The 20,929-nt window shown below is 38.7% G+C and overlaps 1 protein-coding gene across 1 annotated transcript in view; it reads left to right on the forward strand.

The window, feature by feature from the left end:
• Positions 1–827: 827 nt before the first annotated feature.
• kcnb2b (potassium voltage-gated channel subfamily B member 2b) overlaps positions 828–20,929 on the forward strand; it is an 85,267-nt gene continuing 65,165 nt past the window's right edge. Inside the window, exon 1 of the mRNA XM_087788975.1 lies at positions 828–1,487. Within this exon, the coding sequence (XP_087645101.1) occupies positions 891–1,487 (597 nt within the window). The 5' untranslated portion in view covers positions 828–890. The remainder of the gene's footprint in view (positions 1,488–20,929) is intronic.

The raw sequence follows: 20,929 nt of genomic DNA on the forward strand, positions 1-20,929 counted from the left end.
TTGCTTTTATTGAAATGTTTTAACTCAATAAAATATTCAAAATAGGAATATTGCTCCAAAAACTTTATTCTTCATATAATAAAATAATAATAAAACTAATAAGAATATTATACTCTATCTGTTTGATGTATTTATTTTTAGCATTTAGCACAATAAAAGTCATAAATAAATATATGTAATAGTGTAAAAGGCTACAAAAGCAGCTTTACTCTCCTACAACTTAATTATTTTTTTTAAATCTACTGGACATGTTGGACTTATGCATTTCAATTCTAGTAACTGTAAAAGTTTTTCCATATCAGTCAGTTGTTGAAGCTGAGCTGCACATTTGTTGCGATGGGTATTCATCAGAAAGTATTGCTCCAACACGAGTTCATGATCACAACACTGATGCAGCGTAGCCGCCATATTGACTGTTAAAACAGATTCATTGATTCTGTCTAACACCTTTTTAGAAAAGACATGAGAAGGATCAATCACATGCCTGTTACTATTTTAGATGCCTGACCCGAGGGCAGGCTGCGGCGGTGTACCAATCTGGCGGGTGGGGAAATAAAAATCACGAGGCTACGTCAAGGGAGAACAACATGAAAGTAACACCAGGGCTGAATGAATATTGTTTTATATAGTTTTGTTCTGGTTTATGCTTTTCTTAGATACTTTTTTTTACAACTTTGTCAACTGTATTATCATGAATATTTTCAAGTGGACTTGTTTTTTATCATATTAAACAATGTTCAATGTATCTATTTGTCATTAAAACATTTCCTTTCTACCTCCTCAGTCATGGAGGGACCTGCCTAACGAGGATCCGACCTAACAAAGATTCTTTCGGGACATTTCCTTTCATCAAATTATCGTCGAGTTTCCTCCGGTCATTTCCCTCAACCATGGCGGAGATGTTAGGACCATCTGGGTTCAAGCCCACGACCCCAAACTCTCCCACCAAAACATCCGCCTCGGTTCCCCCAGAGCCTATCGACATCATTCGTACCAAAGCCCGCTCCCGCCGGGTCCGCCTTAACGTAGGGGGTCTGAATCATGAGGTCCTGTGGCGGACTCTGGATCGACTCCCGAGGACGCGGCTTGGCAAGCTCCGAGACTGCAACACTCACGAGTCCCTGATGGAAGTCTGTGACGACTACAGCCTGAACGAGACCGAGTTCTTCTTCGACCGTCACCCGGGGGCTTTCACGTCGATTCTGAACTTCTACCGCACCGGCAAGTTGCATATGATGGAGGAGATGTGCGCTCTGTCCTTCGGGCAGGAGTTGGACTACTGGGGGATTGACGAGATCTACCTGGAGTCTTGCTGCCAAGCCCGCTACCACCAAAAGAAAGAACAGATGAACGAGGAACTTCGAAGGGAAGCGGAGACGTTGAGGGACAGGGAAGGAGAAGGGGAGTTCGACAACACCTGCTGCCCAGACAAGAGGAAGAAGCTATGGGATCTCCTGGAGAAGCCCAGCTCCTCTGTAGCTGCCAAGGTATGAAACCATAACGGGAAGTGTGATCACACCGCCCACGTCTCACATTTCTTGCTCGCAGTCAAAATCAAGCCTCGAATCACAACACTTGTATCAAAGGCTCACTCCCACCTGTAAAAATACCCGTCACGTTGAATCTCACCAGTTTGGTTTTTCTGCTGAGCATAGCAGCCATCTGTCTCATCTCAGGCTCGATAAGTTGGTCAAAGTGAACTGGAGCTTGGGTGAGGAAACATGAGATCCTGTTTGGGGTTTGTATTCTAACAATGGCCAGGTTTACATGGACAGCAATAAGCCGACTGTTGACTCAGGCCAGAATTAGAATGTGGACTTAATATGCCATTCTTAATCCCTTGTTTATATAACTGCATTTAATGAATTTTTGGGAGACTATTATGCAATACTGTCTTATTTTCTTAACTGCACCCACATCGTTGCTGATTATTTTTTAGAATGTACCAGGTCATTCAACAAAACTTTTCATCTCCTGATTCGTGACATAGCTCTGAAAACTGCAACACAAATTATTATTTTAACATAGAATTAACACGTACAATATGAACTTACTTGCTCTGATCAATGGATGAAATCTTGTATACATTTTTTAAAACAAGATTTATATCCAACCCAAAGTTCTTTATACCTGTAACAATTACACATTCTGCTTTTACGAAGATACAATAAAAATACAACATTTCGTAATATTTTATCTTTATTAAAAAATATAGAATCAAAATTGTGATCCAATTAAATGACAAAAGTTTAATTTGTAATACCACACTAAAGACAGGGGGACATGGCAGGATGGTTGCTGGTTCTTTGGTCCTTTTTTGTTCATAAAACGTATGCTTTGGGCCCCGACAGTTTAACAGTTTCTCACTATCTCTGTCAGTTTCCAGCAGACTACATCTAGTTTTAGGTTATGTGTGAGATAATTAAGTTGTAACTCAGGGCCTGCCTTATTTGTAAAGTGTGGCCTTTACCTTCTGTATAAATCACATGACTCTTGCTGCTGTATTAGGGAAGATAAGGTACGTTCATCCCGGACCAATAGATCATGACGATGGCTTTCTTCCCAAAACAACCAGAACGTTCACCCTGATAGCGTTGTTAATACAATTGTATCGCAGCCACTGATATAGTTGTCAATGCTGGGGGTGCTTCAACAGGCCGGCTGCCAGGTGTGTGTCAGCGTCTGCTGTTGCCATTGTAGTCAGCTAGTGTGTCAGCGTACACCAGATCTGTCAATATCTTGTGACAGGACACATCTCTGACAAGCGGCAGTGCAAGTCTCTCCTCTTGTGGTGCTGCTATTATGTGTCAGTCTTACTCACTGGTTGGTTGCACTTCTTAGCAAGTCCTTGTGTGAGTCACAGGGATGATGTCAAAAGTGTGTATGACGTGTAACGGTGCCGCCGTGGACCCTTGAAGTGGCTTTTGTGTATTTTTTTTTGTTGACAAAGACACATTTTGAAAAGTGCTGCATCAGTCATTATGTTTTCGAAGGCAGCGTTTGCAGAAAGAGGATGATTAGAGACCCGGGTCAAGGCTGTCCCCTGTGGAAATGATGACTTCTACTGCGACTCATTCCACACTCACTCTGACTCGCCTCCCAATTAGACTTGTCAACCTTAATGAAATCCAATCACCGGTGCTTTACGTCAAGATTCAGTTCTCCAGTGTCCTGAGCTCATCATCGGGGCCATGCAGTCCTGGATTATATACCATGTCAAAGCTTTATTAACACAGGGTCATGTATTACAAACAACAAGATCTTGTTTGAAAAAAATCCAGCTGTTGATGAAGTTAATCTAAGGAATTGAACATCACATATTGTCTTTATTATCTTCCTATGGAGGCTTTCCTAGAACGGACCACATAGTTCATTCGGCTGGATCATTTCTCTTACGTCCTGTAATTGTTTCACTGAAATATCATTGAGAGATTATGGTTGGCTACCGTGACTCCAGATATGAATCACATTAATCTATGAAAAACCTGTTCCTGACCAAGATTATGTTTCGGGTTAGCGAAGAAGCTAACCTGCTAACATTACATTTATTTTACTTTAGCCATTGCAAAAATATTTGAATCTATGTTCAGTGACATTTAAAAAAAATGAATTAAAAACTTCTCAAATATGACAATATTACTATGAAGAACAATGTTTTACGGAGTGAAATAGTTGGTAAATCAACAAAAAACAAAACATTCACGTCTGAATTATATTCTGTAATGTCTTGAGATTTGTAAGAATCAATTTTGGAACCCAAAGGCAAGGAATATTTTGACACCCGTCACAATTTAGGCGATGCTTTAAAACAACCCAAATCGGCCTCTTATTTCATTGTAGTTTCTCAATACAGACAATAAGTAAGTAAGTAAGTAAGTAATATTTATTTATATAAGTATAGTTATCCTTTCTAGTTTCCCTTAGTCTTGTAACGTTAACGAATATGACGTTTGGTGGATAAAAGAGCATTAAGGACACATACAACACTGAGTTTCAAGCACTTGTGAATGACCTTTTTTTCTGATGCACTAGCTTTTTGGAAGCGACAAGAAAACTCCTCATTCTCAAAATGAAACCCAGCCCTGGTTATATATCACATGAATCGATCATACGGAGGCTGCCAATATCTAATTCATGGCAAACTCAGGTGACAGAAGCAGTATAATATTATCTGCTGAATGATGTTGGAGGTGATTTACTGCAGACGCACCTGCCTCACACGCATGGGACTTACTGCTGACCTGAACAGTATTGGGTGGGGAAGCCTCCCACACATTAATGGCATGTGTAAATAGCAGAAAGAGCCGCTCGCCTGTCAGAGAGCTCTTTCCCGAGGTCGGGGAAGCCTTTAATAGGCTACATGCTGAACTCTTGAAAGCCCTCGAAGAAGGAAATGACTGGATGATTGGTACACAGCACTTTGAAATCTGAGCCCTATGTTCAAAGCAATCATAAAATCACATATTCAATCACACACACATTATCCTCCCTTTCTCTTTTCTTTCAATCCCTGTTATTTCTTTATTTACTTTGACATTAGTTCATTGTGTTATTCTAATACCTCTTATGCCCTTTGTCAAAGGTTAAGCTCGAGATAGCTGACCTTTTTAATGGGTCATTCAGGGAAGGATTATAATAATCAGTCGCACAAGCGACATAAGTGGGAGCCGGCTTGGTCGCGTCAGAGAATGCTAGTAGACAGGTGAGAATGAAAGCATGAAAAGAGGTGATGTTAGATTGCAGGCATGCAAGTAGCGCTTCAGGATGCTGAGCTGGATCTTGGATAAAACCTTCGCCAGTGAATGGTGCGAATGGTTCCAGAGTCAGCAGAGGCTTACGGTGTCACCCAGCTGCCACACGAGGCACTTGCCATAAATTGGACTTCATTTTCCAAAGAGGAAGAACACGTGAAGAAGTTGCTTTATATATATATATATATATATGTGAGTAATGACTGTCCCAGTATTATCTTGATCTTTAAAGTATATACTTTTTTGAGTATTGTTTTGATTGTTTAAGCGCTTTGTGACCCTGGTCTGGAAAAGCGCTATATAAATAAATATTACTTACTTACATACATTTATGACATTTTGTGGAAAATCAGTTTTAACTCTTATGAATACAAGGACATCTGTTGCAGATTTGTAAGTTAGAAAGAAAATTTATTTCGTTAAGAGCCTCACAATCACTGCAGGTTATTATCTCAGGGTCAAGGTGACCCGGAGGCCTGAAAACAAATGTGTTTGAGGTATGCAGTGGTGGAGGTTGGTCACCTTGACCCAGAGATAAAAGGTTTTATTTGTACATAACTTGGGCAGGAATCAAAATTGTATCAACCCGTATTGCGTTCCTGTACAACTGTTGGTGCCTTATAGGGGTGGAAAAAAAACCTACTTAAATATTGCCATGTTTTTTTCCATGATACCGTATTGATATTTAACAGCATTATCTCCATTTTTTTTATTTCCCGCCAATGACTGAGATCTAGAGGATACACTCAACTTAAGCAGCTTTTAAAGCCGATGTTTTGACTCTTGGTTTCAAAACAAATTAAAGCAGTTACGACTTTGTCTAAAGTCTGAAACTTCTGCAACAAAGTGTCTTGACAACACAAACCCCTGGTGCATTAGTCCTTCAATGCTCCTTGAAATTCAAAGTTGTTGGTGTAATACCTCAAAGATCAATTAAGGAGATAAAACACTTGGTTGTCTTTCTCATGAAGCCAATTCACTCCAGACACTCATGGAAAATATTGTCTGAATATTCAGAGCACTTTAAAATGATCAATGTTTCTACTCCACATTTAAATGTTTTGTTTTTTTAAATGCTCTGCTCCCTCTACATCAACTATAGACCTTCTTACTCTGGGCCTCTCACGCCAATGTGGGCCATTACTCTCTGTTTTTATTTAATCAGGCATTGGACGTGAGTGGGGCGGCACATGAGTGATGTCCTCCTACATTTGAGATCAGCTCAGTCCGCCACAGACACTGGTAATGATGGTGCATTAGGCTTGTATCTTCTAATATGTGACCAAGCCATTTAGAAGTTGAAACCATGTGCTCGACTTTTGAAACTGAGCTCACAAACACACCAGGACTTCAAAGGGATATTGAAACAGACAGAGGCTGTAGAATATTAAACGTTGTTGTCCCAACTTTTCTTTATCTTTCAGGATTCAAACCGATCTCTGACGCAGCAAACGTTTAAAACAACCACCCAGTCAACGACAACTTGTTGTGCTACAGTGTAAGCAACATTTCAGTCTGAGGTCGGACAAGCTTTGTGTGTGAGGAAAACTTCAATCTAATTATTTGGGGGGGGAACTTAAACCAAACACGAAACATTTATATTGACAAAAATACATGACTAACGGAATGGTTGCAGGTAACATGTGACCACGCCACTGGTTGACCGAACCTTGTCCCTTCTTCTCTTACGAGTACATCATTCATCTATTCATTTTTCTACCACTTATTCACTTATGGGAGTCACAGGGGGCGCTGGAGCCTATCTCATCCTATCTTAGTTTCACAATTTGCCTCCCCCCCTAACTGGGAAGTGAACCTTCAGCCTTCTTGCTGTGGTCGCGCTAAACACTGTGTCCCCATGCACCCACAAATACATCATTACCTATCAAATTAAAATGTGAGTAATGTATCTGTTTATCCCTATTAGTCAGTTAAAGGTTTATATCACAAGGGAATTATCTAAAGTGAAATACATTTCAGGAAATTAACGGCGTCTTCACATGCATTGTCAGACCAGGAAGTGACTAAACGAACAGATGATCGGAAAGTGATCCATTAAAAAATGTCGTCTGTTAGTCAATATAAATGTTTTATGTGTTGTCGAAAACTTGAAGTTCAAGCAGTTGAAGTTTGGTTCACTCATGACGATGATTTTAAAAAGACGTTTGCAGCAAGTGATTGCAGGAAAATAGTATCAACGACTGAAATTAATGTTGTAACCTCCACCAGCTGCTAATGTCTTTGTCTTTGCTACAGTTTGTTAAGTCGTTTGTCAAGTATTTTGTACCTTTCACAGGTCAAACTTACTATATCTCTTCTGAGTTTACACCAAGAGCCTTTACCTGACCCTGCACTTTTGTCAGATGGTCACTCAGAAGCCGACTTCTATCATTAATGGCTAATCAATGCAGAGAACCTCTTATTCTCCGCGTACCAGCTTCCTCTCCAGGCCATTAAGGGAGTTTAAAGGGTCTAAAGACTTCTGAAGTCAAAGATGAATGGAGGCTTCGGTCAGCATTATCTAAAACTCCCTCGTCCTTCTTATTGTCCTTTTTTTCAGCATGAATTGTGGCCAGGTTGTCAAAGGTGACATCGATTGGCTTGAAATTTTAATGGAGAGAATGTTCTCAGCGTTTATGCCAAATTGATTTCAGCTACTTTTGTTCTTATTTTGTGCCCGGGCCTGTCAACTCCGCACTGACCTTGACTGTTAAAACTCCTTAAAATTAGATTCTGAACAGTGTTGCCGTCCAATTACAGTAAATCTTGTCCGGTTTGCTCTCAAATGATTAGACGGACGAGCATTAGGAGTCATTATACATTATTGTATTCCGCTCTTGGCACTTGATGAAGGACTAACAAGATTGGAACGTATCACTTAGGTAGAGAACACCTTCACCCACCCCGCCCTCACGGGCTCAGTGTTGCGTAAGCCGTCGCGTTCCCCTCCTGTTGGTGCAGACTAGCATTTGGGCATCGGTCCCTAAATCCTCTTTACCCTGCTATGATAATCAGTTTAGACTGAGTCTCCATTTTGGGTGACGTGGGTTCTCCATACATCCGGGAAGAAGCACAATGTTTGACGAAGATGCTAATCTGTTTCTGAATCCGATAACCAAATGCATCATCATAAATAGATGCCTTTTCAAGCGGGTGTTGTGAAGATGTGAGTCTGTGATCAGATTCTTTTGTAGACATTTATTTTTTTTATTAAAAATTGCTCACAAACTTGTGGCTATAATATACTCACTCGTTCATATGAATACGTAAGAAGTCAAAGCTGGATGGATGGATCTGGTGTAAAAACCATATTCAGCAGGTAGAACAGTACATCTAGTGTCTGTCACTCAAAAGCAATTTTGAGGTTCCAATGCAGAAAAAGATCCGGTGTTAGATAATCTCCGTCTGATCAAATGGGCTTTAAAAGCAGGTCATAGTTACAAGATAGACGAGGTTGTGCGTGTTTGAATCCACCTTTCCACCTGCAGACGTTTTAGAAACATTTATCCTTAACTTTTTTTTTTTGCTTTAAGCCATACAAATAGAAAGCGTCTCTTCAATTTCTGTAATGACTGTTGGAAACTTGGGGGAATTAAGAGCCAGATTGCAGCAGAGCCTGTGGCCTGTCTCTCGGCTTGTTGCCTTTGATTGTGCAGTGATTCAGGAGTTAGGACGTTATTCAGGGGAACTCATGAGGCACGACGTATGTCTTAGCGACAATAGAGAGAGAGAGCCTTGACAGGAAATCTCCGGGCAGAACGGACGAACCTGCAGTACTATAGAAGTTTTTATTGTCTCTGGATTTAAATTTCGTTTTTCTATTGCAGCTCTACTTTTTTAGACTTCATTTAGCGACGGTTCATTAAACTTTTTAATTTGCCCAGTCCCTTACTTTTTGCACATTTATTTGTTTTTTAATTTGTTTTTGTGACAATATCATTGTGTCATTAATTCTGTAAATTTGTAAGTTTTCTTCAGGTCGTTTTGTGTACATCATACACATTCATTTCCTAGAACCTTCAACTTTGTTTACATTTGTTCAGCTGTAGTTAATTTAAACTAATGTATTGATTTATGGTTCCCTTAAATATTTCCTGGACTCTATTGTATCATCAGTATGTTTTTGTTTGTACAAAACTCTCTTTCATTTAAATATTTACCTTAGAAAATGTGCTTAAGCCCGGCCCACTGACAACACTGTTTTTCTTGAGATTAAATATTGTTTACCGTAACCACACCCACTCTGCCGTGATTGGTCAGAAATCCATGTTTATCAAAGCACATCACGGAAGTCTCCACCTCCAGGGGAGACGTTGTATAAACAAAGCGGGTGTGATTACAGCTGGCTGTAGAAGGAGTGAAGCGATTATTGCGTCATATTGGACTCGCTCTCGTAACCTTTTGTTCGCCGAGATTTCAGACGGGGGAGAACTTTATAAAGTAATAAGTTCAAAACATGGTCATGATGAGGGACTTACTGCATCTTGGAGAGGAAGACTTCAACATTTGAAACATGTGAGTGAGTCAGGAGAGTTGGGTTTTTACATTAGTTGCCCATTAAAGGTGTAGATTTTACAATCAAATGTTAAAATGAGGCTATTATAGGCTAAAGGTAGGGCAGATGTTCATCAAAACCTTGTGATCAAACTGGATTTTGCAAGAAAGTTTCCCAAGCCAGAGCTTAACATCATTGATGCGCTTCCTTTTCCTCATCACTCTTTCAATGAGCACTGAGACGGGAGGTGGGAAGACGGGACAAACGATTGACATATCACTGTCCACTCATTTTGAAATGCCTCTTAAAATGATTGGAGGATTTTTTTGCAAAAGTGACTTAAAATGTTTCATCCACTGTAAATTATTTGGGTGTTAAGATGATACTATTACGCAATAAAAAGCAAATGCAATATTGTACCCCAACATTAAAACGTGTATAACTATTTAAAAGTATTGCAGCACTACAGTGGACATTTGTATTATAGTGGATTTTTATTTAGATGAGCAGCCTCAAGCATGTCTTTGTTGGCTGTATCGATTCCTCACAGAATCGAAGAGATAAATCCCACCACTGACAGGGTGTGGCGTTGGACCAGCAGCCCTGTCAGCTTGACTGACAATATGGGGGGGAAAAGGCTAATGCCTTCCACCCTCCACGTTTCCTCTCCATGTCCTGCTCGTTGTCTCCAGAGAGGTGTGCCAGCCGTGGAAATGACAGGGATCCGGAGGAAAGTGATCATTCCAACCGAAACACTGGGTCTCTATTACATGCTCGGGTGGGCCTCTGCACACACAGACTCACACAGTGTGTGCGCTTCATCGTTATTCATCCACATCTCGCATGTGCGCTCACAGTCGCAGCACAAACACACAAACAGATGCGCACGTTCACGGCGAGCACACATGGTGGTGCTTCATCTGGGAAGCCTCAAATACTGCACAGCCAGCTTTTCTTGGGAGCCGCAAGTTATTGAAGTCTGTCCCAGCATGTCGTCTCTGTGAAAATCAAAATGGAGAAGATTCATTCATCTTGAGTATGATCTTTTTTTTCTTTTCTTTTTGTCATCTTCCTACCTATGATTCCGTGAAGAAGAGTTTTCATGCTTGTTTATGTCGATAACCTATTTACTAAAGTCTCCATGTGAGTTTTAGGAGTTTCTCCTGAGATATGCTAAACTAAATCAAACTAGTCAAAAATTCATGCAATTCAAAATTTTCAAATTTGCAGTCCATCACTTTTATCAAGCAGAATCTGTTATCGATGTCATCCCCCTGTTAGCATCCTATCTCAAACAATTTACTCAGCTTAATGGCATTTAAGTTTCTCAATTACCATCTGATTCCATAAACATCTTGAAGGATGTGTTACTCTCTGTATAGGAGAGAGACAAACACACTGTGTTTCCACTGCTGGCAAAGTTGAATACCTTATACAATCACAAAACTCAAATATTATAAATTACCGTCAATTATTGTTTATTAGAGAGGATGCATTTAAAGATGAGTGACAAGAGCAACTCAGCAAAGATGTGGAAGCTAATAGAAATTCAGTTATGACTGGCGAAGTGTTTGAACTTTTTCACTCTGCCCTAAAGTTCATTACTTTACTTTTTTTTACTTTGCACTAGTTTGTGTGATTTGTTACTGACGAATACATATCAAAGTTTATTACACCTTATTAGCACGTTTTTGTATGAGATTTTAAAGTAATTGCAGCGAATGTTTACATGTCTTCAAGTTTTAGAGTTTCAGAGGTTTTTTTTACAATTGTAATTGAAGTAACGTGTTCATGTGTTTTTAATTGTTGTATTTTAATGGATGCTTAATTTGCTTTTATCCTAACATTGGCTTCATCACTTTATCTTAACATTCACAAATAAATACATTTAATTGTAATGTGAATTATTCATTGTATTTAAAATAGGAAAATAAAAGAGGACATTGAGAGAATAGTCACATATTTAATCGCATTATTGAGAATAATCGAAACTGAAATATTTTTCATGATCGTGAATCGCTGGTCCGATTGAGTTTCTTTCTAACTATTTTTTTTAGAGTTTAAAAATGCTTTAAATTACTTTGAAACTAGAAGAAGCCACTTGGTGGAATTCCTCAGTTTACTAGTTGACTCTATACTTGTCGCCCCGACTTCTACAAATGTCTCACTGGCAAAGGTCAGACTCAATTCCCCGGCACCTCTCTGCAGCTCTTCGCCTGAACATTGGTATTCAAGGTGGCGTCTGCCTTCACACTTGGCCTGGTATCAATCATGTTTATGATTTAGCATCGTCGGTCAGAGAGGAACTTGCTCAGCTGTCTTTACCTCCAGTGAGCTGCCAGAGACAGAGGTGCCCTCCTGTTGCCTTTACATTCTCTGGCCAATAAACACATCAAGTACCCAGACACCTTGAGGGATGAGCGATGGGGGGAACAGAAATCGCACATTAAGATGAAATAACACAGGAAACCCCTCGTTAGTGAAGCCGCTCGCCGTCTAAATAGAGTAACAAGTAATTATTGTGCTTGTTTCCTCAAAAATGCTACGTTTGTGTTATTCCCATGGTGACCGTGATGTGCCATGGTGACTTATTGACACCCAGAGAGCAATTCATCTCTATAACTGCTATGTGAGAAGACACACAGCTGGTGTGTCAGCCCCCACACATAACCCCAAATTCAAATTGAAGGGAACAGCTCTTCCATTGGCTCACTTGATCTCGCCGTTAGACTGCGCCTTGTTTTCCTTTATGGACGGCATCGAGTGTTTTATGTTTTAATTCGGCTCACTGGAGCGAGAATGGCTGATTGCTGCGCAAGTTGAATGTCATGGTGAGTTCAAATACAATTGGACCTCTGATGTGCGGAGCGATACAAATCCAAAACTTCCATCTGTTTCCTGCCCGAAACCTTTTTTACTCTAAAGAGGTTTCATTTAATTTAAAATATTTATTTACGTCGTGGTAAAGAGAAAATATTTGCCTGCAAGGGAAAAGAAAGTAAAATCATTTAGACTTTGTGACCAGGAAGAGAGTTGACAGCCAGTAAGACAAGAGTCATTTAAGATATAATATATATATATTGACGCACCAAGGTTATTGAGAAAGAAAACTTCCAATAGTAATTCAGTTACTGTCAGATTCTGTCTATTTTAGGTTATTGTCTGCATTTATCCGTCCAGAATTCTGGCAGAAACAATCTTAAAATGAAGTAGATGTTCAAATGATTATTTCCGGAAATGTTGGCCCAGGAACCGAAGATTGAATTTAGTTTTTGACTTTCATTTGGATCCGGTAGAGATTATAGGGATTTTTCTTTGCCTTTTATGGCTTCATGTATCCTGCTTGGTTCAAAACATCACCAAAACATCAGTAAAAAACTTTATTAAACACAAAATACTATCAAATAACAAGAAATAATCAATAATCCAGATCTGTATTGTTCATTTGACGTCTGACTGTGTTCAAGTTCCATCTGGTAACTATATTGTTTTGTGGTGAAACTGTTAAGGGTTTGTGAGAACGTTGATGATTAAAATCTTCACTGACGAAAGATTCATGTCAAGTCGTGAAATGAGCTCCTTGGCAGAGGACTAGAGCTTTTCTGGTCCAGGCTTTTGGATGATTAAAAAACATCAGAACAATAATGGCAAAAGGTAGTAGATTAAAGGTGGAGTTTATGAAACAAAGAATTTAAAGAGATTGGATAGACGTTATGTAACTGGTGTGCGTTCGTGTGTGTCTGGGGTCACATAGAAATGGCTTTCATAGTCTGACTGTTCTTCCTGTCATGCACCGAAACAATGACTGTGTTATCGTGAATAATCCTGTGCACTTTTTCATCACCTTCCCTTCCATCTGTCCTTTCATTGACCAGGAGTTAATGAAAGTTCAGGGCAGTGCGACCGTGTATCATCCTGCTTTAACCTGTCTTGTCTGACACCGAGCCAACACGTGCGGCCATCTTTAGATCAATGTTCTGCTGTGGCTTCGGAAGATTATTTTCCTCCAAAGCACCTACAGCGAGGGTGTTAGCCTTAGTGGTTTATATCCACAGGTCTCCATTTCTCTCTCTCCAGCTGTTTTCTTAGATGAAAAGTACTCAAAAATATATAGTTCAACTTGAAGTAATATTTCTATTATTCTTATTATTTATGATTTACTTATTCAAAAGTTGAATTCAAGTCTAAAATTCTTGTCAAAAGAAAAGTCCTTTGTCTTAAATTCCATTGAGAAGAAATGTGTGTGAAGATTATTTTCTTCAAAGTTTTAATGATTATTGTTGTATCTTGTTAGTTTTCTAAACTTCTTTGTGCGTCACTAAAGTCTTCATCTTCATCTTAAGTTTTCCTTTCATCCTAAACTCCTTCTAGACCAGAACTTTGCCACGTGAGGTCAAAGTCGCTCATGATCCGAGCACAAAATGGATCCGATTGCTAACAAATACAAATATGGTTATTATTATTGTATTAACTATGATATTACTTTCTCAATTCTTTTTCCGATTCTTTTCCCATTTGTCCTTTTTTGGTCACATGTCATGCCTTAAAGTAATTTGAGTGAATATTGAGATTGTTTCTTTTTTCAAGTTGTTCTCCAAATTTCTAAATTCATGCTTATTAATAATACGTTGGCCTATATTTTGTATATTTTTCTATCTTCCTTTTTATTGTATTTAGTTTCTTGCTTTTTGCTTGACGTGCAATAATAACTTAAAAAGAAAATATATATATATATATATATTTATCTTTTGTGATCTAAAATGTATAAAATATACTCAAGTGAAGGAAAAATCACTATCAAGTTATTTTTTGAAATAAACTAAAAAATTGTATTTCTTGCCATCCTTCTTGCTTCTCCATTAACATCCCGCTCTTGCTCCTGCAACATAAACACAGTTGACATTTTGCTTGTATAGCTCAGTCGTTTGATGCCATTGATCCACGTTCGTTGATCCATCACTTCTACTTTTCTTGCTCGCCCCTTGCTTGAATTTCGAGAAGAAAAAAAAATGTAAACTCATTTTGATCCCTGAAGCAAATCTTTTCATTAAGTTGCATGATTTCAAACAGCAGATCCAACACCCGTCACCTCTGCAGGAAGTCTCTCCTCTCCGTGCACTTGCTGCTCTTCTCCTGACACGACGCTGTCAGGATCACAATGGGCTGCGCCACCAGCTGTTCGCTGTCGTCCTGCGCTCCAGGAAGTGACGGCGGAAAAAGATTTTATCTCCTGATTTTTATTTTGACCTCCCGCCTGCTCCGCTGTGCATCAACGGGGACGACGGCTTCTCTGCTTAAAACACCCGATTCATCTTTCATTTACTGGATCTGTTGAAAAAAATGTTATTTTTCAGTATTTGTACTAAAGATTGTGTCGTCTTTTAATCTTTCTTTCATCTGTCTGACTGCAGGATTACACAGTTTTCTTTCAATCGCAGCAAACTTTGTTTGTCTAACATCATTTTATTGGTTTCATCTGCCTCTCCGAAGTCATTCGTCTTCTTCCCGGCTCAGACAGGCGGCGTATTGAAACGCTTGCGTGGCCTTCTAATGTGATTAAGATCAGCTTAGTGTCACTGGAGGCGTGGAGCTGGCAGGTCACTCGCCATGCGACCTGCGCCGGGGTCAAACCATCACCTGAGAGGTGGACCCGGGGCGGCGACTGCTCCGTATCGACTGCGAGGAGCCGTCGTCAAGGCTGCTGTGCGGCGCTCAGACACATTAGCTCGCAGTTTCTCTCGGGCGGCCCGGCCCGAGGTCTTCTGTCTCGCTGCAGGATTCTGAAAGATTTCAGTCTACAGGAAGTTGACGTTGAGCCAAAAACCTCGCTAATCAATTGGATCGCTCTTATCTTGCTCATCGCACTGAAAGGTTTTGTGTTGGATTTTTTTAGTCTGATGTTTTCCCAACAGTATAAGTTTTGTGTTTTTCTGTTCAGCGTTTAAAAGTGTTTTGACTCTTAGTCTGAGTCTTAGTCAGCTTTATTGTCAACATACAGAAGAAACAGGAACAACCGTTAATAAAGCAATATAATGTAAAAATGTAGTAGCACTTTATAGTGCGAAAACAGTCAGTTATAATAATAATAACGTGTAATAATTAGTATATTTAGAAATACTCTTTTTTCTAACTCTTGAAAAATGCTCTTTTTCCATGTTTTGATCTCAGATGTTTGAATCTCTTTCACGCTCGTTCCTCCTATGGTCCGTGGATGACCTCGCACTTGTCAGCTTTACACGTACGTTCGCTCAATCACCGCCACAAAAAGCGCCGTTTGGGATCGTTGATGGTTTGATTAGGACCACAGTTATAGATCAGAAATGTCAAACTCAAGGCCTGCACACATCAGGCTCAGGGAATGAGAACTGTCCATGTGAGGTCCCAGGCATAGTTACTACATGTCAATCATTTAAACGCTCCTGCCAATCAAATGACCCATAATGCACCACAGTTTAAGGCTCAAATTCTATATATGTATTTTGTTTTTATTTAACAAAATAAAAGGCCTTTTTTATATGAGCAAGAAAACGTTTGCATCTTATATTTGTATTTCTTTATTATAAAACTGACTCAGAGCCAGAGGATTGTTACTTCAAACTTCCATGTTTCAACTTAAATGACCAATCGGAGCAGACGGTTGGAACTAAAAGTTGTTGTTCAGCAGCCGAGCATGTGCGCTGTGTGAGTGGTAAAGAGAGACGAGGTGTGGCAACAGATGCAGCGACCACAGCATTTACAACAGCTGAGTTTGTCCGACAGTGGTCGGGAAAGACTTTGATGTTAATCTCTTGTTTACACTCAGGTTTCAGCCCCTAACATTTATATGAGCACACTCTTTGATTTCATTTGTTAGGAACGAACTAGAGGTATTTTCAAGTTAATAAATGAACGTATTACTTTCTTTTTATTGTAACTTTATTACAACTTTTGTACAAACAAATTATAACTTTTATCACATCCTATAATTTTTTTCCCCAGTTTATTTATTTATTACATTTTCTTCCTTTTTCGTTCTAAAACCATCTTCATTTGTGCATCAATTGTATAATTTGGTACAAGAATGTTTAAAAATCTGTTTCCTGTCATGAGAGTAATAGCTATTATTTATACACACCAGTCAAGAATTCATTGTCCAATTAAAAAAGTGTCTCTAGAATTATCTCTTCATTACAACAACAATAATATTCTGCCATTAAAAAGTAGAATTATTTTCCTCCTGGACATTTACTGTATTTCTAATCCCTTAAAGCCCAAAATAATTCTTCTCATATGGGACACAACAGAACTTTATTGACCAAGTTTCATTTTTAACTGTATATTTTTCAAATGATTTTTACACTTTTATATCAGAGCAATCATTGTATTGTAATTTAAACATTTTTATCTTTAATACAAAAATAGCATAATAATATATAGTATATATATAATTTTTTATGTCATTGTACTGCTCTTTGTTTTACCTTTCCTTTCCTATTCAGTGTAACACTTTGTTATGCCTCGGATACCTTTTGAAGATTCTGCCCTAGCTTTTTTAAGTTCTCTCATTTGAGCTTTGCCCTTTAATCTTCCCTCGTTCCCAACTCCTAAAACGCACGTCATGCTCCAGTATTTATTCGCTCCGGGACTGCTTTGGCTTCACTGGTCCTGCCTTTATTTCCAGCACTCCCACAGCAGCGGGCTTGTGTTCCCATAAATCCCCCTTAAGGGCCGAGACAGTATCTAAAGGCCACCTTGCACTCTTAAGCAGCCCCTAAATTTTGCGTCCTGGTTCTCTCTAATGAATCAGGTGGAACCCAATAGGAATACTAATGCTGACGGATGATGTTAATGCACAGTTACCGCAGAGTTTTACACATTGCAACTCATTCTCCACTTGCTATATTTACCCCAAATACCACTTTAAAGACAGCATTAATGTTTATCTAGATCACAGAGAAGCAACAACACACCAGCGAAAGAACTAATTGAAAAAAATAGTAGGTTTCACAAAATAAAAGGTTAAAAAAAAGAGATTTTCTGCTTATTCCCAGGAACTAGTGGTGGAGATTAGGCTGTTTCAAATAAACATATAGCAGCATTGTGAATGAGTAAAAGCGGATTATAATGTGAAGCATTAAATCGGGTAAAGCTGTGATTCACCCAGACTTGGAAGTATGATTCATCCCTTCTGTTATTACTTCAATATGTATTTATTCCCTTTCTTCACATGTCAGTCCTGATGAAACCGTCACTGCTTAATCTCCGTCAAATTTAGCAGACAAAACCAATTTAAGCTCAGTTCAGGGAATCATGTGTGAAGATATACCACGACTGAAACCAAGATACATTTGTAATAATTTGACTGAATGCATTTATGTTTGGAGAAATAATTTAGATCTCTGTCTTTCCTTATCTATGAAGAGAAACAACAAAAGATTTAAAACATATCGAATCAAATGTATGTGGCTCATATTCAGAAGCGGATTTCTTATTTTTTAACTTATTTTCTTTAAATGTATTAACATTTTATTTTCAGCCATTTTTTCGTTTTACTTCATGTTTAACTAAATCTCTACAAAATAGTTTATTTATTATTAATTATTATTATTATTTTCAATCATTGGAAAAACGCCAAATATTTGATAATTTAAAAAATGTATGTATCTTGCGTAGAAAAAAGACGTAAATGTTAAAATAAAGGTTCTAGTTATGTTTCTTGTTTTTGCATTTTATTTTTAGGTACAAACCTATTTAACTCCAGTATAAAAAAAAAATAAAGTTATTTTTTCCATTACTGTTTAAAATACATTTGTTGAGCAACAGAAATAGTTATATATATTTGATTAAAAAGTAGTGATGGGTTGATTCATTTTGAAAGGCCACTAGATGGCACTCTGAGTTGAAAAATGATTATGTCACGTTTCATTTAATTATTAGATAAGAGCCAAACAATATAAAGCATAGAGTGCCATCTAGTGGCCCTTCAAAATTACGACACTGTATCATGATACGTGTCTTCACTTTAATGCTGTATCATGAAGCCTCATCAACCCATCTGTTAAAAAGAATTTTATCGAATATTTTAAATACAATTTCTAACCCAGAATAGTGTTTTTAATCAGTTTTACACAAATCAATTAGGCAATAAAAAACATTCAATTCCACAATTTATTGTTTTCATTTTTGTAGATTTACTATTATGTTTTATATGTTAATTGGTTTGATTTTATTTTAAGTGCTTTAACTTTTACCTCAAACTTCTCTCTTCAGTATTAAATTATCAATAATAGAACTTAACAAGGGAGGTTTGTTTACTCTAGTTTTGCGGTAAACCAGTCTTTCTTGGAAAGAGCTTCTTGTCAGGATTAATCCTGGAGTGGGGAGAAATAAATCCGACCTCCACTCTATTAGACTGACAGCCGGCCACACCCCCAGCCTGATACTTCTCTCCTTTAATCCCGCTCCGGCAACACCAGTAGGACTGAGAACCGAATGGAGCCAGTTACGTAAAGTAACTTGGAATTCCCCACCTGTCGTCCACGCAACCACAAACAAATTGATCGAATAGTGATTTAAGTTAAAATCAGATTAAGACCAGCACTTGTAGTCCACCGTGAGATCTTGCTAAACGAATAAAACAGATGGGGTCCTTGTGAGGATTTTCAGGGTTCAATGCCTAATCTTGTGAAATTGGCTTATCTGTCTCCCAAATGGTGTGTTTGGAAATGAGGTTCTGCATCAGCTTCCTTATAGAAAGTTGTTCTTGAGCAGCACTGGTACATTAGAAACAGTCCGATGGATGTCTAAAATATGGATAGGATGACATGGACTACTTGGGTTCTAGGACCGTCATGGTGACAGCAGATGTCAGTGAGAGTGATGAGTGCTCTCATCACCTTCCTCCTCCATGTTTATGATGCAAAAATACCATGCATAGATTAAGAACATGGTCAAATATTCATGATTGCTTAGAGCTGAAACGTTTCTCTTTACCCATCGACCTTCTACACGTTGATCTCGCTTGTGTCTAAGAGATTCACTTAAAATTAGAATCACATTTTGTGTCTATCATAGACCATCTTGGGGGCGACCATCTTGGAAATGTGTTATTTTGGTTTAGACAGACTCTGGTCAAGGGGTGAATTTAGGGAGCTGTTTTATGATTGGTCGGGGAAACTGTGTCTATTATGTTGACGCTTCCGCGGCTAAAAATTATGGAAAAAGGATTAACGAGAATATCTCAAAGTCCAGTACAGTGTGTAGAATTTGTGTTTAAGACTAAAGCCATTTTTAAAGGGAAACTAATCTGTTGATTTAAGTGTGTCTTAAATAGATCTTGTGTCTATTTGTACAAAACTCTTTTCATTTAAATATTTACATTAGAAAATGAAACTGAAAACACTTAGTTTATCTGGAGATTAAATCTTGTTTACCATAACCACACCCACTCTGCTGGAACTGGTCAAACATTGAGGTTTGTCACCGCACGTCATCTATCCCCGAAGTCTCCACCTCCAAGGGACTCGTTGTATTAAAAAAGCTGGCGTGATTACAGTTGGCTGGAGGAAGAGTGAAGACATTATTATGTCGTAATGGGCTCCGCTCTTGTAACCTCTTGTTCGCTAAGATTTTCCTATGAACACCGTCTTGATGAGCGACTTACTGTATCTTGTAGAATAAGACCTCATCATGTGAGTGAGTCGGGAGATTTGGGTTTTTTACATTAGTTGCCTTTCAACCAGGCTATATATATATATTTTAAAGCTGTCTGCCTCAAGTGGACAGTTGATGAACTGCTGCTTTCTGCACTTCCTCACTTCTCTTCTTATTAGGTTTTTTTTTTGTGGTGATGGAGCAAACACAAGCTTTGTATATGTTTGCCTCTCATTTTTGAGCAATTCTCATTTATTCCGACCTAATTTGTCGACGGAGAAGTTTAAGTAAGTAAGTATACAAGTAATTAGTATTTATAGAGCGCTTTTCTAAGTGACTTAATAGAATTTGCCAAGATGCAAAATTTATCAAATTCATTTTTGTGTTCAGTCTCGAACATTCTCAAAACAGCAGTGAAACAGTAAACAACCTTCCTGTCTTTGTGCACCTGATTACATGAGCGCATGTGTGACGCTTGCATGTTCATGTGTGACGCTTGCATGTGCATGCGTGTGTAGGAGTGCATATGCAGCATGCTGCAGCCACCCGTGTCGAAACACTGCCTGGACGGCATCATGCAAATCACATGTCAAGTGCGCAGCGGCACCGCCCCACACTCGCCGCAGGAAGTTCCGCCTCAACGGCAAATATTAAAGATCTTTACTTCCGTGTATTTGGAGGCAAACCGCCCTTAAGGATCGACGGCTATTTGATCATTTAGCATTATCATAATGGAATATTAAGCTGCAATGATATGGTCTCTGACAAAGCACTCATTTGGATTTGATTGCAGCAGAGGAACTTTATGGAGGAGGACGTTAGAGAGACGCACTATGAAATATTGATACAGTGCATTTAGTTGAATTGTAACCAAAAGCTTTTAGACAGATGAAGTAAACAGTAAGACGAGGGATGACTGGAAAGTGCTGCCGGGTGTAAGCAAGGGTTGTGGTTGATTCAGTTTCAGTAGATGGTAAAGTTTGACGCTCATAAAAGCGTCTTTCATCCAAACACTTTTCAGTTCCTGGTTTGATTGTTCAGCCAGGCATCC

Source organism: Callionymus lyra, chromosome 4 (genome assembly GCF_982586985.1).
Source record: "Callionymus lyra chromosome 4, fCalLyr1.hap1.1, whole genome shotgun sequence".
In the NCBI taxonomy this organism is placed as follows: Eukaryota; Metazoa; Chordata; class Actinopteri; order Syngnathiformes; family Callionymidae; genus Callionymus; species Callionymus lyra.